The sequence below is a fragment of the Narcine bancroftii genome, chromosome 2, assembly GCF_036971445.1.
Source record: "Narcine bancroftii isolate sNarBan1 chromosome 2, sNarBan1.hap1, whole genome shotgun sequence".
Classification (NCBI taxonomy): Eukaryota; Metazoa; Chordata; class Chondrichthyes; order Torpediniformes; family Narcinidae; genus Narcine; species Narcine bancroftii.
This window is the reverse complement of record NC_091470.1, coordinates 68,363,958-68,389,844: the sequence shown is the minus strand read 5'-3', so window position 1 is coordinate 68,389,844 and position 25,887 is coordinate 68,363,958. Positions and strand designations below refer to the sequence as shown.

The 25,887-nt window shown below is 37.9% G+C and overlaps 2 protein-coding genes across 7 annotated transcripts in view; one reads left to right on the top strand and one right to left on the bottom strand.

The window, feature by feature from the left end:
* The first annotated feature begins 94 nt into the window (after positions 1-94).
* cdkn3 (cyclin dependent kinase inhibitor 3) lies at positions 95-20,626 on the top strand. Of its 3 annotated transcripts, none has more exons than XM_069916986.1 (8): positions 95-674; positions 1,706-1,785; positions 11,636-11,691; positions 14,250-14,294; positions 15,655-15,877; positions 16,686-16,717; positions 16,844-16,947; positions 17,249-17,392. In XM_069916986.1, exons 1-8 carry the CDS (start codon positions 663-665, stop codon positions 17,252-17,254), a joined length of 558 nt encoding a protein of 185 aa, XP_069773087.1. In that variant the 5' UTR covers positions 95-662; the 3' UTR covers positions 17,255-17,392. The 3 variants fall into 3 exon arrangements, with proteins under 3 accessions (XP_069773087.1, XP_069773086.1, XP_069773085.1); XM_069916984.1 differs by lacking the exon at positions 17,249-17,392 and adding an exon at positions 18,608-20,626 and having other exon boundaries at positions 99-674; XM_069916985.1 differs by lacking the exons at positions 14,250-14,294; positions 17,249-17,392 and adding an exon at positions 18,608-20,626 and having other exon boundaries at positions 96-674.
* Positions 19,339-25,887, bottom strand: part of cnih1 (cornichon family member 1) — a 44,257-nt gene continuing 37,708 nt past the window's right edge. For 3 of the 4 annotated variants that reach the window (XM_069916987.1, XM_069916991.1, XM_069916988.1), the window contains 2 exons: positions 25,242-25,385; positions 19,339-22,161 (listed from right to left, as the gene is read on the bottom strand). In XM_069916987.1, the coding sequence (XP_069773088.1) occupies positions 22,134-22,161; positions 25,242-25,385 (172 nt within the window). In that variant the 3' untranslated portion in view covers positions 19,339-22,133. The remainder of the gene's footprint in view (positions 22,162-25,241; positions 25,386-25,887) is intronic. The other variant, XM_069916992.1, reaches the window with a different exon arrangement.

The following is a 25,887-nucleotide window of genomic DNA, read 5'->3' as shown; positions in this document are numbered from 1 at the left end:
GGATATCACCTGGCTACAAAGTTCACAAATGACCAATCAGAAGTGGGAAGTAAGTAGCACCTCAAACCCAGTGATTGGCTGTCGCGCCCAAATAGATTTTTTTTTGAAATCAAACGTATTTGAAGGGAACGCATAGTTGAGTGGGAATCAAAGTAGGCACCCGGGCTAAAGATAGAGGTGACGGTGGGGGTAAAAATATAGTATAGGTAACAGATACAGGAGAGGATAACAGGAGGACGTGCAGAGAGGGAACAGACCGAGACTACAGGCACCAGACAGGTGACAGGAAGGCTTTGACAAAGCAGCAGGTAGACCGCAGGGGATAGAAATCTAGGACCACAGGGGAGGGGGGAACAGAGAATTGGGGAAGGGAAGATGCAGGAGTGAGAGAGAATTGACTGGGAAACGGCAGGAGAAAACGAATAGCCGAAAAGAGGAGGGGAAGAAAAAAAACCAAGGAGAGAGCAGAGGTGGGAAAAAGCAGGAGAAATCGAAGGAGGAAGAATGCAAGGAGAGGGTCGAGAAAAACGGCAGGGATAAGACGGCAAGCAGCTGGATAGCCAGGATTAACGATCCCGCAGAAGCAGAGAACTTCATCGAAGACAAGGCGTGAGAATTTAGAATCGCCAGGATGTTTATTTAAGAGACCAGCAGCCTGCGCTATGGTGAATCTGGTGAGTTCAGTTACTGACTTGAAAACTTCATATAAATCAGTGGATAATTAATACAGATGTAGAACAACAACTGGCGGGCTTTTGCTTTTGCTTCTGACACTTTCATTCTCCATCAATGTCATCACGCAGGTGTTCCAATGCTCTGTTTGCTCAAACCCCACGAGAAGAGGGGGAAATGGGCATCAGATGCAATGGAAGACACAGCCGTGCGAGGAGACACATTAGAAGTAAATACAAGGATTGTATTGAAAACAGATCTGCATCTGTGTATAAATAGGACAAATATTTGACCTTAATCATACACCTCAACACCCCCTTTGCCCCCTTCCTAGTTACTCAAGTTCTCCCTATCTTGAGTGGTAAATTAAGGATCTCTCGTGAAGCTGAAGAGTCTCAAGTGGTGGGCAATCCTTGTAAACTTTTGACAGTTCAAAGTCTTTTTAAACTTTCAAAATGATGATTAGAAATATTTAGAAGTGGTTGGATTAGACTTAATTTTCGAACGTTTAATAATAATGAAGTAATTTAAATATGATGTTAATAATAAATATGCATTTAAATTAAGAAAAATAAATAAATAATGTCCATGCCCTGTGTTTAAATTCTGGAGAACAGAAACCGAACATCTTGACAAAATAGTGCCCAATATAATCATGAATAGTGGGAACTTTTGCATGTGGCAGTCTGTGGAGACCCATCTGCTTCTTTTAAAAAAATAGATTTACTCACACTGGTTAATGAATGTACCAGCAGTTTATATTTCAATACTTACAATGTCTCCTTTCAGAACACTTTATTACTTCAGAGTTTCTCTGTATTCGCAAATGAATATAGGAAAGCAAGAGTTTTCTTTTTGTTTTCAACATTCAACACAGCCCCTGATTATTCTGATTCAGGAGATCTTGTTCTGCCTATGACAGTACTTGTTGGTAAAAGTGACTAGGGTAGCAATATATTTTTGATGGTTATGTTTTTCTTATTGTGGCTATACTTGTTGACTTCAAGAAAATCATTTGTTTATTTTTTTAAAGGCTCTTACAATGAGGGCAAGTGAATTTGATTCTTCAGATGAAGAATTTGAAGAACACCAATCGCCACTCCAAGTATATTGGTAAGTAACTCCAGCAAATAAACTGAATGTTTTGCCAATGTAGATGTTTTGCTAGATTTATAAATGAATGTAGACTTGGTTCAGTCAGGAAAAATATTATAATTTGAGAAGCTTGCAATAGTTTTTGTTTCCATGACCTTTATTGCTCTATCATAGCCCTCTTGTATTGTATCACTTTTTAATGGTTGAAGATGACATAAAATGCAATTTTTATAAATCTAACAATACTTTCACCAACTTACTTAACTCTCAAGACTACTAATATCGCTGCCAAAGGAGGGAGATTGCAACGTGGAAACAACAATTGTGGTATACTCAGTAACATTAGAGAGTGTTGAAGACCGACTGATAATAAGTAATTCTGAAGTTAATAATGAAATTTTTCATCACTAGTCTCTTCAAATAATTTATAGAGGAAATCTAGGACAAATATGAACCATTTAGCTCAATCAGTCTATGCTGGCAATTATGACACATTCAACTGTCTTTCGGGCATCCTCAACTAAATCCCATTTTGGTACTCTTGCATACCTTTTTTCACTTCTCTTCTATGAACGCAAGGCACAAAAAGAATTTGAGATTTGTGTTCAAATAGTAAATCGGAGAGGGAAAGCTGGAGAGCCTGAGAGGCAAGAGCTGTGAGTGAAAAGTTTGTTTTGTTTAAAAACTGAATTATGAATTGTGCCCACAGTTCATGTAGGCTGAGGGGAGGTTACTGGACCTCCCAACGCCAAACCATGGACCCTCCCTTTGACCTACACCAGATCTCCCGACACCTGTCAAATGTGCTTGTGCCATAGGCTGAGGGAAGGGTTCCGCATTGGTGTCAGGAGCTCCAGTGTAGCCAAGGCTGTTGTTTCAACAAGTTTTCAGACCGCTATAATCATGCCTGTGCCAAAGCGCTCGACTGCCATAAGTCTAAATGACTACCATCGTGTTGCACTCACTCCCATCATTGCAAAATATTTGAGAGGTTGGCTTTATCTCATCTGAAATCTTGTTTGCCTGCCACTATGGATCAACATCAATTCGCCTACCATGCTAATAGGTCGACAGAGGATGCCATTTCAACAGTGCTACACTCTACCATGACTCACCCTGGATAGACCAAACTCTTCAGTAAGATTATTATTTATTGATTATAGTTCAGCTTTCTGCACTGTTATATCATCAAAATCATACTATTTGTTCGTATGGTATCAGCTCATTCTTTTGTAATTGGATTCTGCATTTCCTTACTAACAGACCCAAGTCTGTAAAGATAGTCAATATTTTCTCCTCCAGTATCACTTGAACACCAGAATGCCCAGGGCTGCGTGCTGAGACCCCTTTTGTATTCCATCTTTACCTCCGACTGCATTCCTATGTACAACTCAAATTTAATTATAAAGTTCGCAGATGACACCACTGTGGTAGGCCTGATCACAGGGAATGATGAAACAGCCTATAGGGGTAAGGTTCAGCTCTTAGCCCTGTGGTGTGCTGAGAATAATTTGTTACTCAATACCCACAAAAGAGATCTTTTGGCTTTGGCTTACCAGGCTTCAGTGAAAGCAGGCAAGGAGAAAAGGTAAGCTGAATTATTTGCCTTCGTATTCAGAGTCATGCCAGTAGGATTAGTGCTCTGTACTGGGTGTCAGATGTGGGAACAATGGGTGACCTCCACCCTCCCAAATGGCCACATCTGCACCAGGTGTACCGAGATGCAGTTACTAAGGGAGCGAATTAGGGATATGGAGTTGCAGATTGATGACCTGCAGCTTGTAAGGGAGAGTGAGGAGTTAATCGACTCAACTTTCAGGGCGATAAATACTCCAGAACCCGTGTCAGGTAAGTGGGAAACCGTCAGGGGGGGGGGAAAAGAAAAAAGTGAGAAAAATGGAGAGCACACCAGCAACAATTATGTTGTGTTGGATTCTGTTGAGGGAGATGACCGGACAGAAGATGGCCACGGGCACCAGGTCAATGGCAATGAGCCTGGCAGAGTGGTGCAAAAGAAAAGGAAAAGGAGAAATGCAGTAGTTATTGGGGACTTCATTGTCAGGGGTACAGACAGGAGGTTCTGTGAGCCAGATAAGTATACCCGCATGCGGTGCTGCTTCCCTGGTGCAAGGGTACGAGATATCACAAATCGGGTCCAAAATATTCTGAGAGGAGAGGGAGCGCAGCCTGATGTCTTGGTACATGTGGGTACAAACGACATTGACAAGAAAAGGGAGGAGGTAATGAAAAGGGATTACAGTGAGCTGGGACGAAATCTGAAAGACAGGAACGCTAGGGTGGTGATCTCAGGATTACTACCTGTTCCAAATCAAAATGACGAAAAGAATGTAAGGATAAGGAAAATGAACGTGTGGCTGAGGTGCTGGTGTACAAGGCAAGGATTTGGCTTCTTGGATCATTGGGATCTCTTTTGGGGAAGGTATGATGTTTACAAGAGGGACGGGTTGCACCTAAATCCAAAAGGTGTCAACATTTTGGCAAGTATGTTTGGTACAGCAGTGGGGCAAGGTTTAAACTAATTTGGCAGGGGAATGGGAACCAGAGTGATAGGGTAAAGGGTAGGGAAGATAAAGTAATGGCCAGGAAAAGTAAAATAGGAAAAGTAATGTTGGGAGGAGAAAGTAAAAAATCAGATGGTGCAGTGAGTTTTTGGGTCAATGATAGTGTTAAGAAAATTACAAAGAAAAATAGTGGGCAGAAAAATCAAAAGAAAAGGTTACAGAAGTCACTAGATATTAAAAGGTCAAAGAGCATAAGGGCACTTTATCTGAATGCCCGCAGTATTAGAAATAAGGTTAGTGAACTTGAGGCGCAAATCGGTATCCATGCCTATGATTTGGTAGCCATCACGGAAACATGGCTACAAGGTGACCCTAAATGGGAATTAAACTTTCAAGGGTATCAGGTGGTGCAAAGAGATAGACAGGATGGTAAGGGAGGTGGAGTTGCACTCTTAATCAAAGATGAGCTCCAGGCAGTAGTGAGGAATGATATAAGATCTAAAGAGCATAATGTTGGGTCCTTTTGGGTAGAGATAAAGAATAACAAAGGGAAAAAATTATTGGTGGGTTTTATCTATTACCCACCAAATAACAATAGTTTAATGGCACGGGAAATAAATAGAGAGATAAGTGAGGCATGTAATAATGATACGGCAGTAGTCATGGGGGCCTTTAACTTCCACATAGATTGGGAAAATCAAGTTGGTCGTGGGAGTCTGGAAGAGGACTTCATAGAATGCATCCGCGATAGCTTTCTTGAGCAGCATGTTAAGGAACCCACAAGAGAAAATGCTCTCCTGGATTCTAGTGTTGTGCAATGAGATAGGTAGAGTAAATGATGTAATAGTCAGAGACCATCTGGGAAATAGTGATCATAGTATGATTGAATTTCTCATTCAGATGGAAGGGGAAATAGTTAGATCTAAAACTAATATATTATGCTTAAACAGGGGTGACTACCATAGGATGAGGGAGGAATTGGGCAGAGTGGACTGGGAGCACAGGCTAATTGATGAAACAGTTGAGGAACAGTGGAAGATTTTCAAATAAATATTTTGTAATGCTCAAGAAAAATATATTCCGGTCAGGAAAAAGGGCAGCAAGAGAGGGAAAAACCAACCGTCGTTAACAAAGGAAATAAAGGAGAGTATAAAATTGAAGGCGCAGGTATACAAAGCTGCAAAGAGCAGTGGGAAACTGGAAGATTTGAAAAACTTTAAGAGACTACAAGGGGTTACAAAGTGGGTAATAAGACATGGGAAAAAGGATTATGAAAGTAAATTGGCACAAAATATAAAAACAGAAAGCAAATAATTTTAGACATATGAGCTCTAAGAACAACTTTAAACTGTATTAGTGAATGTTTTGCACATAGAGAAGAAGAGTTTACCAGTCACAGAATTTTATTCCAATTTTCATTAGAAATATGAAGGTTGAGTTCTCTTTCCCAATCATTTTTAAACTTTTCAAAAGTCCCAGAATTTATTTTTGTAATTATATTATATAATTTAGAAATCACACCTTTTGGAGGGAATTTTGAATATAGTATATCCTCTAAAACAGTCGTAGTCTCCCGATTGGGAAAAGAGGGTAAAGTCGAAACTAAGAAACTCCTAATCTGCAAATATCGAAAGAAATGAAATCGAGGTAAATCATATTTCATGGATAATTGTTCAAATGACATGAAAGAGTTATCCAAGAATAAATCCGAAAAGCATGTTATACCTTTAACTTTCCAGAGTAAATAAGTTGTTCATAGAGCTCATATGTCTAAAGATAAACTCCATCGCTTTTATTCTCATATCGATCCTATATGTGATAAATGTCAATTGGAAATAGCTTCCCTTACACATATGTTTTGGTCCTGTCCCTCTTTACAGAATTATTGGAAGGAAATTTTTTCCATTATATCTACTGTTTTGAATATTGATTTACAACCACATCCCATTACTGCAATTTTTGGATTACCTATGATAGATTTGACTTATTTATCTCTTCCTGCGGATCGTATGATTGCTTTTCTTACACTAATGGCTAGAAGATCTATACTATTAAATTGGAAAGAGGTAAATCCTCCCACTGTTTTCCAATGGTTTACCCAAACCATACTATGTTTAAATTTAGAGAAAATTAGAAACTCTGTCTATGAATCCCCTTCTAAGTTTGAGTTAACCTGGCGACCATTTATTCAATATTTTCATTTGTGGTGAGTTGATCTGGCTCTGTTTTCTTTCTATGATTATGTATGATAATTGGGCTGTAAGATGAGATCGGAGTGATCGGCGTGGTTTAGCTATATCTGTAGGTTTTTTTTTTAAGTTTTTTTTAAAGTTTTTTTTTAATTCAGATTTGTTTTTTCTTCTTTTTTGGGTTTTTTTTTCTCTTTTTTCATATATTGTTATTAATTATATCTTTTTTTTTAGAGATAGTTCACACCCTAAACTGATCAAAAAATGTTTTTATGATATATTTTTATTCTGTAATATTATTGTTTAATATCTCTGTATTAATTCATTACTTACTATGTATTTTTTTTATATCTCTTTGAACTGTATGTGTTTATAAATTATAATAATAATAAAAAGATTGAAAAAGAAAAAGAAAGCAAAAAATTTTATAAATATATAAAACGGAAGAGGGTGGCCAGAGTTAACATAGGACCCTTGGAGGATGAGAAAGGAAAACTGGTAGCAAAAAATGAGGAAATGGCCGAGGCATTAAACAAATATTTTGTGTCAGTCTTCACGGTGGAAGACACGTCCAGCATGCCCAAGTGCGGAGTTAAGGATGCGAATGTTGGGGAGGGCCTTGGTAAAATAATTGTTACAAAGGAAGTAGTGATGGAGAAACTAATGGGACTAAAGCCAGACAAATCACCTGGTTCTGATGATGTGCATCCAAGGGTTCAGAAGTTATAGTTGATGCATTGGTGGTCAAATACCAAAATTCCTTGGATTCTGGGCAGGTCCCGGCAGACTGGAAGACAGCAAATGTCACACCACTTTTTAAGAAGGGATGTAGGCAGAAGACTGGAAATTATCGGCCAATTAGCTTGACGTCTGTAGTTGGAAAAATGCTTGAAGCCGTCATTAAAGATGAAATAGTGAAACTTTTGGAACGTAAGGGTTCAATCAGGCAGACGCAGCAAGGTTTTAGAAAGGGAAGATCTTGTTTTGCAAACTTGTTAGGATTCTTTGAGGATATAATGGGTGCGGTGGATAATAGAGGGGAACAGGTTGATGTATATTTGGATTTCCAGAAAGCGTTTGATAAGGTGCCGCACAAGAGACTTATCAGTAAGTTACAGGAAAGTGGAGTCTGGGGAAGTATATTGGCCTGGATTGAAAATTGGTTGTCTGACAGGAGGCAGAGAGTCGGGATAAGTGGGAGTTTTTCAGGTTGGCAGAGAGTGGTAAGTGGGGTGCCGCAGGGGTCAGTGTTAGGCCCACAACTGTTCATCATTTACATTGATGACTTGGAGGAGGGGACAAAATGTGGTGTAGCCAAGTTTGCAGATGACACTAAATTGAGTGGAAGAGCAAATTGTAATGAGGATGTGGAGAGTCTGCAGAGGGATATAGTTAAGCTGGATGAGTGGGCAAAGGTCTGGCAGATGGAGTACAATGTTAGTAAGTGTGAGGTTATCCACTTTGGCAAGAAAAATAAAAGAGCTGAATATTATTTAAAGGGTGAAAAACTACAGCATGCTGTAGTGCAGAGGGACTTGGGAGTGCTTGTGCATGAATCACAACAAGTTAAATTGCAGGTGCAGCAGGTCATTAAGAAGGCAAATGGAATGTTGGCCTTCATCGCAAGAAGAATTGAATTCAGGAGTAGGGAGGTAATGTTGCAACTGTATAAGGTACTGGTGAGACCGCACCTGGAGTACTGTGTCCAGTTCTGTCTCCATATTTGAGGAAGGATATACTGGCTTTGGAGACGGTCCAGAGGAGGTTTACTAGGTTGATCCCTGGGATGAAGGGGTTGACTTATGATGAAAGATTAAATCGTCTAGGATTGTATTCACTTAAGTTCAGAAGAATGAGAGGAGATCTTATAGAAACATATAGGATTATGAAGGGTATGGATAGGATAGATGTAGGAAGGTTTTTTGAGCTGGCTGGGGAAACTAAAATGAGAGGACACAGTCTCAAGATTCGGGGGAGTAGATTTAGGACAGAGATGAAGAAAAATAGTTTTTCCCAGAGAATAGTGAATGTTTGGAATTCTCTAACCAGGGAAGTGGTTGAGGCTGCCTCATTAAACATATTTAAAATTCGGTTAGATAAATTTTTACATGATAGAGGAATTAGGGGATATGGGGAGAAGGCAGGTAGGTGGAGTTAGGTCATAAATTAGTCAGCCATGATCGTATTGAATGGCAGAGCAGGCTCGATGGGTCATTTTTGGCCTACTCCTGTTCCTACTTCCTATGTTCCTATGATTGTGGATTTTAGATGAGGGGGGGAAGCCACACATAGCTCCCAATTTACATCAATTGAGTAGTAGTGGAGAGGTTACAGAACTTCAAATTCCTGGAGATCCATAATCTCATTTGGTCTTTGAATTCATCAATGTTGATCAAAAAGGCACAACATCTTTATTTTTTGAGATGTATGAGGAAGGTACACCTCCACCCTAGAATACCTAGATTTCTATAGATGTACTATTGAAAACTATAGAAGTACTATTGAGAACTATAGGGGACGACGTTTGGACAGGGCGAGGAATATTAAAGACACAACACATCCTAAGCATGAACTATATACTCTCCTACCATTGGGCAAACATTGTAGAAGCCTTCGCTCGAGAACTACCAGACTTAAGAGCTTTTTTTCATGAAGCCGTGATAACGTTAAATATCATTTCATGGTGTTGAGCAGTGCTGCACTTATATTTCAGAATCAGTATTTTTTTTAACATTTTAGAATATTGCAGTCTTAAATATGGTCTATTGTGTGTGTTTATTAAATTGTATTCTATTTTATATTCAAGTTGATGCTAATCATGTTTCATTGGCTGATGTACCAGCATAATGACAATAAAATGTATCACATCACTGAGGCGAGGTTTTGGAGTCCGCTATCAAGAGCTCTAGTCACTGAAGCTCCCGATGCCTGACTCCAAACCCTCCCCTTGGCCTACCACACATGCACCGCAGTGGACACAGCACCATTTTTAAGTGCTCTCACTCCCCCAACATCAAAACCTGGCAACTCCACTGCTTTCCAGTTGTATTTAAGTTGTAGATTTAGGGTTTAAAAAAAACTGTTCATAAGAAAATAGAGTAGGCCATTTGGCTCATCGAGCCTGCTCCGACATTTTATAAGATCATGGATAGTCTAGCCTTGGACATAGATTCACCTACCTGTCTTTTCCCCATACCCTTTAATTCCACTACTTTGCAAAAACCTATTGGCATTTTAAATGTATTCAATGAAAAAGGCTCCACTGCTTCTCTGAACAGGGAATTCCATACAGTACCACCACTCTGTGGGGAAAAAGCAGTTCCTCCTCATCTCTGTCCTAATCCTACTTCCTCAAATCTTGAGGTTATGCCCTCTAGTTGCAGTCTCACTGATCAGTGGAAAAAAACTTTCCAATCTCTATCCCATCTATCTCTTTCATCATTTTATATTTCTATAAGATAGCCTGGTCCTTCTGATTCAACTAAGTATAATTCCAGGCAACTCACTCCTTCCTTATAGGCTAACTCATTCACCTCAAATCAATCTTCCTCTGTGCTGCATCCAAATTCAGTAATTTAGGAGACCTGATCCATCCATGTTATTACCCTCAACTCCATGCATCCTTATGGATTAGTTTATGCACCACCTTATTTGAATGCCTTCTGGAAATCCAGTACACAATATCCACCTGTTCCCCTCTATCCATTGCGCTTGTATGTCCTCAAAGAGCACCAGTAAATTTTTCCAACAGGGCCTGAATCCAGATGTTCCACTCTTTCTTTCTTGATGATAGCTTCCAACATTTTCATGACTGCATCCTTTTTTTTAAAACAGTGGTGTGACTTTCGCTGCCTTCCTCTCTCCTGGGACATGCCCAGATTCCAAAGAATTTTGGGAAATTGTCATCAATGCCTCTACTATTACTACTTCCATTTTTTTTGCTACCCTCTGCATCAGGACCAGTGAACTTGTTTGCCTTTAGACCCACGATAGCAATTGCATTGAGATTCTTGCCTCCCATCTGCCTTTGGCATGTTGGAAGTGTTCTCCACCATGAAGACTGACACAAAATAGTTGTTCAATACCTCAGACATTTCATCATTACTCAACATTAATTTTCCTTTATCATCTTCCAAGGAACTTGCATTCACTCTAGTTACCCTTTTCCTCTTTATACAATTATAAAAACTTTTACTTTGTGCTAGTTTACTTTCATAATCCATCTTTGTTTTCTATATTGCTTGCTTGGTAATTCTCTCTTGCTTTTTAAAGTTTGCCCAATCTTCCAGTTTCCCACTACTCATAGTGACTTTATATAGATGAGCATTTAGTTTGATGCATTCCTTTATTTCCTTAGTTTTCCAAGGCTGGCCCTTCCCACTCTTGCTGTGCATGCATGATCTTAACTGGAATATATTGTTGCTGTGAAGAATCTCTTTGAAAGTCTTCCACTGTTCTTCAACTATCCCCCCCATGTAACTAACCTGTGCTCCCAGACTCTGCTAGCCAATGCATTCTTTTATAGTCTCTCCTGTTTAGGTTTTAAATGGAACTATTTCACCCTCCATTTATATGAGAAATCTAATTGTACTGCAAGGATCCCTGCCAACAAGATCAATATCTTTGCCTGCCTCATTGCACGTGACCAGGTTCAGTAACATGCTGTTCAAGAAGGCTACCACAGAGAAGAAAGAGCCCGAATAGTGCACAAAAAAATAATTTACATAGTCCATTTTTATTTTGTGATTCAATATTGTGTTTTCTGTTATGATAATTATTAATTTACAGACTTAAAATTTAAAAAATTACTTTCATCCTAATAAAGTGTGACTAAGCTTTCAGAAAATGAGAGCATCATACGCAAAGCATTCAGGAGGTTATACCAGCCTAATTGTAACTATCCCTAGATTCCCTGGGTTTTGCTCTTGTAAAGTAACTTCTGATAGTCAGGCAAGTCTGGAAAAATTTATTTTTATCCATCTCCAATTTTAACTTCATAAGCATATGAAATAATTCAGAGGCAGTTTCCTCTGTTGACAATAATCCACTGTCTTGTAATGACTATGCAGAATAGGATTAATTTTGCAAGTGCAAGTTTTGTTCAAGTAGTCAACTTTCCAAAATGTAAATAGAATGTTTTTGTTACCTATTTAATAGGCTGGGATTATCCGTGGTGGACTACCACCAGTTCCTTGGAATCTGTGCCCTGCCAGGTAACCTACTTATCTGCTTTTTCTTGAATATTGTGGGTTTTAAATTCCTTTTCAGATACTCATGATATAGAGCCTTGGAGTATACAGCACAGCAACAAGCCCTTCAACCCATCGCATTCACACTGGCCTTTTTACCCATAACTCTGAATTCAATCTGCCCACATTTGGTGCATATCCCTCTATCAAAGTTGAGCCTGTCTAAATGTCTCTGAAATGCAGAGATTTTTATCTGATTCTGCCATCACCTCCAGCAGAATGTTCCAGGTGTCAACTATTCTCTGTATATTTGAAAGAAAACTTTCCCTTAAGACACTCTTTAGAATTCCTTGATTTCACCTCTAACTTATGCCCTCTTGTTTTTGATAGCATGATGTGGAGAACATATTTTGACCATCTACCCTGTAATAGTTCTCTATGGCTTCTGATAGCCTCATCTCAACCACCAAGGAAAACAACCCTTATCTATCCAATTTCTCCCCAGAATTAAAGCTCTCCAGTCAAGGCAATATCTTGGTGAATCTCCTCTGTACTCTCTCCAGCCTGACTTAAATATCAGAAGGGGATGATAATATCATCTCACAAATTTGCATTTTTTAAGCAATGCCCAATAGAATTGACAAAGGCAGGATGGTAGATGTTGTCTTCATACACTTTAGCTAAGTCTTACAAGGTCTCATTTGGGATGTTCAGAGTTCAAATTTATGAATAGACTACATACATATATCCCTGAGATTCTTTTTCCAGTGGGCCAGGAAAAAATTCTACTTATTGGTCGTACAAAAAAAATGTACTCAAGGTGCATAGACAAATGAGAGAAATATAAACAAGTGCAAACTGTACAATACAGAAAATAAATTCAATAATAAATAATGTGCAAAGAGATGGTAAATAAGTCTCTGATTGAGTTTGTTGTTGATGAGTCTGATGGTGGAGGGGTAGCAAGAGTTTCTAAACCTGTTAGTTATTGTCTTGTGGCAACTATACCTTTTTCTTGATGGCAGCAGTGAGAACAGAGCACGTCCTGGGTGGTGTGGATCCTTAATTGCTGCTGCTCTCCAATGGCATCTTTCCATGTAAATTTTTTCAATGGTGGGAAAGTCCTGGGCTATGTCCACAACTTTTTGTAGACTTTCTGTTCAGAGGTATTGGTGCCCCATACAAGGCTGTAATGCAGCCAGTCAGCACACTTTCCACTACACATTTATTGAAGTTTGCCAAGGTTTTTGATGCCACACCAAACCTCAGCAATTTCCTGAGAAAGTAGAGGTGCTGACATACTTTCTTCACAATAACATTCGTGTGTAGGGTCCAAGAAAATTCTTCCAAAATAATGATGCCCAGGAATTTAAATTTATGCATGCTTCCCACCTCTGATCCCGATCACTGAATCATACTCCTCTGGTTTGCCCTTTCTGAAGTCTACAACCAGCTCCTGGGTTTTGGTGATAGAGTACAAAGTTGTTGTTGGTACTGGTCTGATAGATTAGATCACATGGGATCCAAGGTGAGCAAGCCCATTAGATAAGACATTGGCGTGATCAGAGTTAGGTGGTAGAGAAGAATGAACTTTCAGATCAGAGGCCTCTGAACAGTGGTGTGCTATGAAGATTGGTGTTTGATCCACTGTTTGTCATACAGGATGTTAATGGTGATTATAATCAAGTTAACATGGCTAGTAAATTTGTTGATGATACCAAAATTTGGCAGCATAGTGGACAGTAGGAATGTTGTCTAGGATTACAAACAGATCTAGATCAACTGGAGAAGTGAGCAAAGGACTAGCAGATGGAATCCAGTTCTGAAATTTGAGGTGTTGCATTTTGGTGAGTTAAGCCAGGCAGGACTTGCACAATAAATGGCAGGCCCATGGAGAGTGTAGTACATGTAGAGCTCTGTACCTGCACCTTCAGGAGACCCGGTGGGACAGGAACATTGTTCCCTGAAAATGGCAACACATATAGAATATGGTGATGATGAAAGTGTTTGGCATGCTTCGCTTCATTGGTCAGTTATGTTAAAGAGCCCCTGCCTTCCCTCCACAACCTTAGTGGGCCACCAACCTGCACTCTGTACTATTTGTTACAAAGCTGTCCTTTTAATTTTAAAACTGATTGCAATATACATTGCATTAGTTTTATGAAGACTGCTTCTCATTGATACCTTCTATTCACATAACTCCATAATCCAAAACCCCTGAAAAGCACGATACTCCAGTGCAAGCTGACCAATCAATGAAAGCAAGAGTGCTATATGCTTTCCTCACTGCCCTTTCTATCTGTTCCAATTTCAGAGAATATACTTCCACCCCAAGTTTCTTTTGTTAAGCACCACTCACCAGGATTCTTCCATTCACTGCGCAAGTCCTGCTCTGCTTTAACTTCCCAAATTGCATCACCTTGCATCTGCCCTAATTAAAATCCCTATGTACTTTCCGGTAGGTCTGTAACCTTAGACAACCTTCACTGTCCACTGCATCACTAATGTTGGTGTCATGTGCTAACTTGGTAATTATGCCACCATGTTCTCACTCAAATTATTGATATATTTAATTTAAACAGGTTGTAAATTTAAAGATGTCAGAAGAAACCTTGAGAAAGATTTAGGTAATGCATGTTTTATTTCCACTCCCTTGACATCATCCTGGATTTTCTGTAACACAAAACTGAGTAATTTGTACATCAGGAAAAAAATTGTATTTTTCCCTCCACAAATTCTGAAAGAGCAAATTGTATTCCACACTAAAATGTTTCAGTACTGATTTGTGAATCCATATAGGTTGAATTTCTATTATATATACAATACAATGGCTGCTTGCATGTGTTGCCAATCTCTGTATTAGATAATGCAGAACTAATTCACATTACACTGCCCTTCTCCTTTCTTACCAACATAGTAAGATTATTTAAGATATTTATGCATAAATCACAAATGTCTGAATGGTTTTTTTAAAAAAAACAGATCCTCCCATTGCACAAAGGTGAAATAAACTCATTAGCATAAATATCTTCACAATTTAGCACACAAATGTGAAATAGGGATAATGACTCACTCCTTCAAGCCAACCATTCATTTTGTATTACTGCCCACACATAACCTTTCAACCACTATTTAGCAATCTGTCATAAAAAAAATTAAAGATATCTTCAAATGATAGATGCAGAATTCCAGATTCATGACACTCAAAAACTTCTGGCTTAAGTGGGTGATCCTTATTTATTAAAATGTTCCTCGTTCTGGATTCTCTCTCAAGAGCAAATATCCCTCTCCACTTGCAATGTTAGGTTCTGTTGGGACCTTAACCATTTCAATAAAGTTCCCTTGCAATCAACTCTAGCAGATAAAGGCTAGTTGTCCAACATTTTCTTGTCAGACAACCCAATCATTCCAGTAGTTAGTAAACTTTCTTGGAACTGCCTCAAAGATAGTAATACCCTTCCTTAAAAAAGACCAAGATCATGTATGGTATTCCATAAGAAATACAATAAGATTGTATTTCAAACTTATCCTCTCTACTCTGGTTCAGTTCTCTTAGCAAAAAATCATTAACATGGTTACATTTGTTGTAACTCCAAACATTTGGAAACTCAAGATTGTCTCCATCATAGTGCTCTTACATTTTTCAATTTAGATGTGTTTATTTTTCTGCTAAAATGGACAAATCTAACATTTCCACCATTTCCAAAATTTTTTTCTACCTGCATTCCTTTGCAGCTTCATACTTTCCCAATGAGCTTCATTGTTTATCAAATTTATCAACCAATTCATTTTACATTTGCAAAAATTGTTAGAAGTTCCAAGCACTGAATCTTATTCCCCACATCTTACCAACCCAAGACTCAGCTATACCTTGTTTCCTGTTCGCCAGCCAATCTTTCAAGCACATTATATTCCATGAGTTTTTTTTCTACATCAACCTTTAATGCAATGAAGTTGATAACATCCATCTCCTTCAATTATTGACAGAGGACCTCAAGAGCTATGATGTACAAAATGTGTTTGTGCTCTGCACCAAAGGAGAGATGGTGAAGTATAGGGTTCCAACCTTATTAGAATCATATCAGCAGAAAGGATTCACAGTGTATCATTATCCTTTTCCTGATGGAAGCATTCCAGATATTGCAAGCTGTTGGAAAATTCTGGAAGAGTTGAGAATCTGCTTGGAAAATGACAAGACAACCCTTATCCAGTAGGTGGCATTTCAGTCTTGCAAACTTGTATAGTGAATTGTAAGATAGTGTACATTCCAGTGATAGATGTCACAACCATTAGTTTTCAGCAACAAATCAGTTCTACGATTGAGAAGTTTTACTTTTTTAAAAACATGCATTGTCCAAGGAGATATTAAAACAGCTGAGCAAAGATTTAGTTAAGGAAATGGATTTTAAGGAGTGCTTTGAAGGAGGAGCATTGGATGAAAGGAGGAAATTATTTCTATAATATTACAGCATGCAACCATTTTCATAGACCCAAAAACTTGGATAATGAACTTTGCTAGTATTAGCGCCAAGATAATAAGTATTCTGATTAAACTTTGACCATTGTAACATATTGGCTTGCAAACAATTCTCGATAATCTGTATACTATAGATGTAGGGACTAAAAATAGGAAAAACAAATCACAAATGAAGCCTTTGAGGGAAAATAACAAATTTGCAGAATCTTTTGTATCGAAACTGGAATAATTTCCTATCTTTACCTTCAAGCTTTCAAAAATGCAAGTTATGGATATGATGCGAGTTCAGTAAAATACAATATATGACATTGTTTTAACAATGCCATGGTCATTTTAAATTAGAAACTTGTAGCAAGGATCACATTCCTATCCAAAAGTAATAATAATTGCATATTAATCTGTAGTTTTGTTATTAGATTTATCCATGTCAGGGCTACAAGTGAAATTGTAGATGTTCTTATTTTTTGTCATTGTAACCAAGATTACATGACTTTTGGCATAGAGCCATCTTTCTGCAATGCTCTCTGCATTAATTTTGCAGATGTTATGGAGGCCTGGGATGCTCATGTCTAAGTAAGTGCGCACTTTCTGTTTGTATCCTTGTTTTACCAATTATCCCCTCCTTAAAAAACAAATTGAGAAATTTGTTTTAATCTGATTAATAACAAATATGTATCCTTCCTAAATTACATTTCCTAGTTGCAGCATGTCTCCTACTTCAACTGTCTGATACCATGCAGCCAGAAGAAGCAATTGCCCATGTACGTGAGCTAAGAGGAACAGGAGCAATTCAAACTATAAAGGTAAAGTTAAATACAAACTCAAACTGCTTGTTGCCCTTTTCCTTTGATGCTTTTCCTATTACTATTCCTACATTATTGAAATTGGCTTAATTGATTTTCCAGGCCAGGAAAAAAAAACAATATGCATTGCAGGGCTTTGACCTACACTTCCATGTTGTTTAAAATTCTTTTTGTCCTTGCATTTTGAGAATGCCAGATGTTGGAACAGATATTGGGAACCTTCAGAAAGCTAATAAGAGACCCAAAGCTAGTTTAATCACCTGTCACAAAAATAATTCACGTTTCATTCTGCTCCGATTAGGATTGAATCTTATTGCTTAACAAAAAAGGAGTCCTGCAGCACCCCCACCTCCCAACTGCAGGACTGGCTTTGGAAGAAGCTACATGCAAAACAAACAATATGGAAATTTAACTTTTCTCAATAAAGTTTTTATTACATTTGGACAAAACATTTGAATACTTTGATTCAACCTATCTCTGGGAAGTAGAACAGGGTATCAAGGCAGAGATTAAAGTTGAGATGAAACAAAAAAGTCTGTGGACACTGATTGTAGTTAATACACAAATCCTGGAGATGGCCAAGTACTCAGATGTCCAAGGCATCCTGGAACTACTGAAAGCAGCAAAGACTCTGGTATGATTGGTGATGGTTTTGCAGGCTATCCCCTGGATCCATATCATTAGTGTTTAGAAGAACAAGTGTGAGCATTGAAGCACAGATCTTAAAAAAGGATACAGTGAGGCTATGCACTCTGGAGAGCCAAGGAGAAGGGACCACAGTTTGTCTAGCTATTTAAAACCAATGTGAGACATTGAAGTTGTAAACTTTGTATCCATAGACCCAAAAGCGATGGAATACATTTTCAAAATATATTCAAAATTGAGATAAAGGTTTTTAGATACAGGTGAGTGAGTCATGCTCATCAAGCTGACAAGTGGAGACTTAGAGTTATGATCTTAATAAGTGGTAAAGTAGGCTCAGCAACAAAGGCATGCTGCTTTTACTTGTTAAATTATAATTTTTTAGGCCTCATAACCACCACCACCTCCTGCCTTTAATATTGCAACTGCCTTTGCCAATTGTATTGCTACTCACTTATTTTCCTTCTCAAGCTACATGCCATTAGGCTACATTTTTACATCAAACATACACATTTAACCACAAGCCTAACCAAAACAGAATTTATCTTTGAATTTATAACCCTTGAGGAAACTTTCTGCATTTAAGAGGCAATGAAGCTAACCAAGAATGAGTGAGCATTTCTCCCTGGGATCAAAAGGGAAAAAGACTCAAGGCATTCACTTAATACAATAATCTTACAGAACTGCAATGTTATGCAGTGAGAATGTAGGAGGTGAAATCCAATTTCACTACAGAGTGTTCCTTGGAAAAGCCCTGCAGAGATCCAGCAACTTTATTTCAGAAGCCAGTGCTGCAGAGCAGGGCTACCTCCATGCTATAACACTGCAGTATAGCACAAGAAGGCATCCATTTTCTGATAGCTTGGTGTCAGGAAACAAATTGTGAGATACTTTAAAAACTTGAATCCAGGCTTGTATGAGAATTAAATAGAAAGGGATTAGATCGTGTGTATTTTGGATTACTAGATTTTATTAAAGAAAACTACAAAAATGAATCCGTTTCTTGTTTGTTTGACAGCAATACAACTATTTGCATGATTTTCGGGATAATGTGGCAAAGTACTTGGCAGCAAAGGAAGACTCAGCGTGCCGATCAGTGTCAAGATAAAAAAAAAATCAGAAATATCTATGTATATTCTAATCATTTGTAAATTCTATACACCCAACTTAACAATAATGATGTTCAAACAACTGAAATTTTTTATTCAAATTGATTATCCAAATTCATTAGTGCAAAGAATTTATTGTCAGAAACCAAATGGTTTGAATTCTATTCCATTAGAATGTTATTCATTGCCTATTTTGGAAGTTCACTGGTGTGAATTGGGCCATTCTGAAATCTTGATTCAAATTACTGTTTGTACATTATAGTACTTGAACCCTTATTTTTTTTTATAAAGACATGGAAGATAATTAGTTGTTGGTATTGGATATCTCCAATATTGAAGTTTAATACAGACAGAGTTTAATTATATCTAGAGCAAATACACAAAGGCAGAAAATAATGTATATTTTCTTTGCCCCCCCACAATCAGTAATTAATTATTAGAAACAACATGCAACTTTTCAACATTTCCACTGCTTTGCCAAGAACATTCTGAAATTTGAAAGGAAAATTGGGCCCTTGAAATGGAATGCCCAAATGCAACATTGAAGCACTGGCCAATGTTTTTGTATGAACTGGTTTGAAACCCAATAGAAAATTTTTCTGCTACCAAACATTTATCAATCAGCTAGATAATCCTGATATGTAATGATTACTGGATATTTTATTTCAAAAATGATTTCATTAGCCAAATAAACCCCAGCTTTATACATTTTCAGCACAGGCGTGAACATAGGCCAGAAATTAGGTACACTGCTCAAGCATCTTAAAGCATCTTCCAACATTCGATACATTGCAGTTTACTTGTAGAGATTCCCTCCATCATCAACATTTCCAAGGTGTAGTAAATACCACCTTCAAATTGTGCAGCATGGGAACCCATTTGAATCAGTTCTTAATTAAGACCACCCAATCTTGCATCTTCCGTCTCGAAAGATATTATCAAATCTCTTCCATTACTATTTCAAGATTTCCAGTTTATAATGCAGCATTATACTAAATTCATGCCACCCAGTTAGTTGATGTCTTGCTAAAAGAAGCAGATTTTCTCCTAAAACAGCTCAATTTCAAGCACCTCTTAATTCTCCCATTAATTCTCTTAGTTTGAAGATGAGCATCCTTTCCAGTAAATTTTCTCTGCACATGAAGGTTTTGGCAGCCTTTCTAAAAAGCCAAAAAATTATGCACTATTCTAATCGGTAATTTGTAAAAGTTCAGTCGACGTACCACTAGATACACTCACTGCAGCACCTCACCATGGCTTCTGAAGCAGCACCTCCCAAATTTGCTATCTAACCCACCAAGAATGCCAGGGCAGATTTGCTATGGGGACATCATCTCCAAGCATGTAATCCTTGCTTAGACAAGAGTTGAGAAAATATTAACATTCAAATAATGCAATCCATGGCAACATTATGGAAGCCAATCTTGATTATTTTCGATCTGCAACCACAATTTAAGCACACAGACCATGCTCACTGGCAGGGCTATGTACTGGAACACTGAAGAACTGGCAACTAGAAAGTGCTCTTTTGCACGCTGAAAATATTTATCAAAGTTGTAAAAATATGGTATTTTACTGTCAAATATGAAGCCACCAATTCATACAGCATGATTGCATAATCAGGAATAATAATCAGATCCCCTATTTTAAAAGTTGATGAATATTTCTCAACATTACTAACAGAACAAACATTGGTTAATAATAGCATCAACATCATAGCACTAAAAGAACCAATTTATATTGGAACCTCTTCTACAACATAAAAGAATTTTATTGCAATATATACATAAAGTTGCTGGAATGATAAATCCAAATGTACAGCATCATATTTTGATATCTGTTAAGCAAATGAAATGCTGACACACAGTAATGATTTCAATGTGTCTAGGAGTAGATGGTGACAGCAATAAAAATAATTGTACTTGTGACATATTATTTGCCAATATATTAATAAGAATCTTCACTTTATCCTGTTGTCTTGTGCTCCTCCCCCCCCCCTGCACTTTCTTCCCTCCTCCCCCAGACCTTTTATCCAGATGCCTGTCTGCTTTTTGCTCATACCTTAAAAGGGCTCAGGCCCAAAACATTGGTTATACATCTTTATCTTCTATGGATGCTGCGAGACTGGCTTAGTTCTCCCAGCATTTTTGGTGTTTAACTAAAAAGATTCATCATTCTTGTTACAAGTTCATTTATATTGCAAAAATGTTCACAATTTTGTTCACGACAGAGAAATTAGTGATGTTCAAAACAATAGTTCAAATTAACTGTGAATTCTAGATGCTTTGAAGGAAACTTATAAAATTAGAGTTCACTATTATCCAATTCTCATCATATAAAATATACTGTACTCTGACACACTGAAAATGGTTGGTAAACAGTCTTCAATCAGTTTCTCCAATTGCAAGCATTTTTCAGGACATTAAATTGTTATGTAGACCATCATTAAACTTGAGGCATTTCTAATATTGCACAAAACACTTTAGCTCTTTGTATATTGTCTAAATTAAGAATAGTATTGTTTTTAATTCACCTGAACATAATTTTTACATTATTCAAAGCTTTTATTTGCAGGACTTTGGACTGAAATATAACAGCTGTAGTGCTCAACACATGGTGACAGTAAACCTCTGTTACAAACCAGATTTGTAGGTCTATCCCAAAACAAAAAAAATCAGAAAAAAAAGACAAGACTCAAATTTATTATGTCCTACATACATAAACAACATACACAGCTCAGTATTTTGCCACTGTTAAAACAGCTCAACACCATTTTGAAAAAAAAATTACTTAATAATGATACTTTACAGAATTTTCAAATTAAAGTTTTAACATGAATGGATCCTTTCTCATGCAAAATGACTATTGTTGGTTATACATGACATTGCTCCTGCAAGTACAATATCAATTTATTTTAAAATAAATTCTGTCCACAGTATGAGCAAAAAAAGTTTAAATTCACTAAAATATAAATGGTATGCTCAGAGATTTAACTATTCAAACAAAATATTTGGATATCCAACTCATTGTTATCTCAACTGGTCATGTTTTTCAAATATTGTGGCCCAGTTATATAATTCTGTATTACATAATATACTCAGGTTATTTCTAAATTACATTGCTTAAGAATGCAGATTCAATTTTATGTTGAAAATGTAAACTTGCAATAAATGATTTTCGCACACATTCAAACATAATTCAGACTCGTAGGCCAAGGCAAATTAAAGAAATCCCATACAGGCAAAAAAATATATAAACTCCAGAGGCAAATGTCCTTGATAAGTGAAGGAAAGCATTTAATTTGTATATGTGAAAGCACGCCACCTCTGGTAAGTTACAAGTTACATTGATGAATTCAAGTTCCTGGAAAACCACCATCATCCTTTTTTTCCCCTTCGAGGAGTGCACAACTTCATTGGATTTTAGAAATGCTACTTAAGAACTCACCAGCACATAGATCATTCTGCAAAACAAAATTTAAAAATCAATACCAAAAAATGTCAAATTTAAATAAGATCTCATTTAAAAATAGTAACGAAAGTCTATTTTGTGGACACCTGTTCTGATGCAATTGTGTTGCTCTCAATTTAACCTGTACTTGTACAATCTCTTCAGTCATTAATTTCCTCCTTTCTGGAAACATATCGATGCTTACAGAAATAATAATCAACATTACAAATCAAAAACGTGCTAGAGAAATTAAGCAGGGCACACAGCTTTCATAGGGAGTAACCAATATTTTGGGCCTGTACCCCCTCAAAACATTCAAACCAATCATTTACTACATCATCTTGTACCAAATTATCAGTTTTGAAAAGAATTGAACCACAGAACAATTACAGCACAGCAACAGGTCACCTCAGCCCCTCATGTCTGTGCCGAACCATGTTTTTCCTAGTCCCATTTATATGTATGCAGCCCATAGCCCTCTAAACTTCTCCCATCCACATACCTGTCTATATTCTTCTTAAATGTTAAAACTGTGCCACTTCAGCTGGAAACTCGATCCACACTCCCACCACTCTCTGTGTGAAGTTCCCCCTAAACCTTTCCCCTTTCACCCTTAACCCATGTCTTCTAGTTTGTATCTCACCTATCCTCAGTGGAAAAAGCCTATCAACATTTACTCTGTCTATCCCCCTCATAATTTTAAATCTTTCCTCATTCTTCTATGCTCCAGAGAATAAAGTCCTAACCTGTTTAACCTTTCCTTGTATCTCAATTCCTGAAGTCCAGACAAAATCCTAATAAATCTCTGCACTCGTTCTATCTTATTGATATCTTTCCTGTAGTTAGGTGACCAAAACTGCACACAATACTCCAAATTTGGCCTCACCCATGTCTTATACAACTTTAACTTCTCAACTCCTGTTCTCAATACCTTGGTTTATGATGGCCAATATGCCAAAAGCTCTCTTTACAACCCTATCCACCTGTGGCGCCACTTTCAGGGAATTGTGTATCTGTTTTCCCAGATCCCCATATTCTACCGAAGTCATCAGTGCCCTACCATTTACCATGCAAGTCTTTTCTTAGTTTGCCCTTCCAAAATGCAACACCTCACACTTATCTGCATTAAACTCCATCTGCCATTTTTCAGCCTATTTTACTAGCTGGTCCAGATTTCTCTGAAAGCTTTGAAAACATTCTTCACTGTCCACAACATCTCCAATCTTGGTGTCATCTGCAAACTTGCTGATCCAATTTACCACATTATCATCCAGATCAGTGATATAGAAGACAAACAACAATGGTCCCAGTACTGATCGCAGAGGCACACCACTAGTCACAGGCCTCCAATCTTCCACCACTACTCTCTGGCTTCTCTCGTCCAGCCATTGTCGAATCCCATTCACTACTTCACCTTGAGTTCCTTGTGTCTGAACCTTGCGGGGCCTCGTCAAAGGCCTTTCTTAAGTCCATGTAGGCGACATCCACAGTCTTTCCTTTGTCAACTTTCCTGGTAACCTCTTCAAAAAAACTAAGATTGGTTAAACATGACCTACCACACACAAAGCCATGTTGACTATCCCTAGTCAGTCCTTGGCTATACAAATAATTGTATATCTGATCTCTTAGAACACCTTCCAATAATTTACCTACCAGTGATGCAAAGCCTATAATTTCCAGGATTACTTTTGGAGCCTTTTTTAAACAATGGGACAACATGAGCTACCCTCCAATCCTCTGGCACCACACCTGGTGCTAAGAACATTTTAAGTATTTCTGCCCGAGCCCCTGCAATTTCTACACTAGCCTCCCTCAAGAGCTGAGAGAATATCTTGTCAGGCCCTGGAGATGTAGCCTTATTAGATGAGCCCTCTGGTCTGTCCTGCCTGAGCATAGATGTGATAATTTCCCTGACAAGCAATGCCACTCCTCCCCCTTTTATCTCCCCCATTCTATCACAATGGAAGCCCGGAACATTGAACTGTCAGTTCGACCCCTTCTGCACCATTTCACTGATGGCCACAATGTCGTAATTCTATGTGCCAATCCATGCTCTAACCTTGTATGCCTTTCCAACAATACTACCTGCATTGAAACGGACACAGCTGAAAGCACACCTGTTGACTTCTAAGAGTGCATCCAATTTTAACAATCTTTCATCTCCTCCATTATTCTATCTGCTTTGGCACTCTGGTTTCCCTCCCGCTGCAAATCTAGTTTAAACCCACCAGAGCAGCACTACCAAACCTGCCCACAAGGGCATTAATTCCCTTCCAGTTCAGAACCAAAAGGTTTTGTTGGAACACGTCCCACCTTACCTGGGAAGAGAGCCCAATGATCCAGAAACCTGAAGCCCTCCCTCCTGCACCATGTCTTTGTTAAACTGTATTATCCTCCTATTTTCTCACCTCACCAGCACATGGCATGGGTTGCAATCCCGAGATCACTACTCTGGAGGACCTGTCCTTCAACCTAGCACCTAACTCCCTGAACTCTCCTTGCAGGACCTCCTCATCCTTCCTACCCACATTATTGGTCCCTACATGGGCCATGACATCTGGCTGCTCACCCTCCCTACTGAGAATGCCGTGAACACAATCTGAGTTATCTCGGTCCCTGGCATCAGGGAGGCAACATACCAACTGGGATAGTCCATCTCCTCCACAGAACCTCAATGTTAACTTACAACACCTACTTAACAATAACCTCTTTACTGATGCTCACATTATATGCATCTAGATTTCACACTTGACCCAAAAGCTAAATGTCAAAAAGAAAAAAAACAATTCCCTGAAGTATTTTGCAACTTAAGAATTATTTTCTTTTTGTCTTAAAAAATTTAAAAAAAATAAATAAATAAAATCGGTAAGATTTCAAAATTCAAGCTTAACATTAAATCATTATTTTTCATTTCTTCTATTTGCAATGACAGTTTTAGTGCTGAAATTTCTCAATGGAAAATTAGCTTCCCCAATGATGGTGAAAAACATACTTGAAATCATTTTAAATCATGCAAAGCGTTCTGGTGGTGCAGAAGGTACAGAAAATGGGTAAGACATATTCAAAATTTAATTAACTTTTACAATAACTTACCCATAAAGGTAATAAAAAAATGACAACAAGTAAAATGCTAGTTTACACCATCCTTCCTTCTGACAGTATGCTAGTATATCAGCATTCATAATAGTGGTTGGATCATATAAGCCTGGGACACTCATCACTGGTCTGGTCATGTATCTGCAAAGAGTATTTTTGATTAAAAATGAAGCATTGTGTACTAACACAAGAATCTCATTTTCCATGATTAAATATAAAACTGATAAACATTCAGATAAAATAATGAAGCACTATTTAAAAAAAGTTTAAAACTTAAGAGATGCAGCATGTCAACAGGTCTTTCTGGCCCACAAGCCCACACTGCCATGTGACCAATTTCCTACTAATCCACGTGTCTTTGAATTGTGGGAGGAAACCAAAGCATCCGGAAGAAACTGACAAGGTCACTGGGAGAACATACAAATTCCTTACAGAGAGTGCTGAATTCGAACCCAGGTCACCGGAACTATAATATTGTTGGGCTAACTATGCCATCCCTACCATTTATAAGATTTACATGATATAACCACAATCGGTTAGCATTTATTCTCTATCAACTTCTTTCTGGCTTTCTTCATCTAAATCCAATAACTTAATTATTCCCTTTTTCTTTACATGTTTGTCCTGCCCATCTTTAAAAACA

Coding starts and splice junctions, on each gene's coding strand:
- cdkn3 (XM_069916984.1), top strand. Junction 11,692..14,249: donor TGGAATCTGTGCCCTGCCAG/GTAACCTACTTA, acceptor TAATTTAAACAG/GTTGTAAATTTAAAGATGTC. Junction 14,295..15,654: donor AAACCTTGAGAAAGATTTAG/GTAATGCATGTT, acceptor AATTATTGACAG/AGGACCTCAAGAGCTATGAT.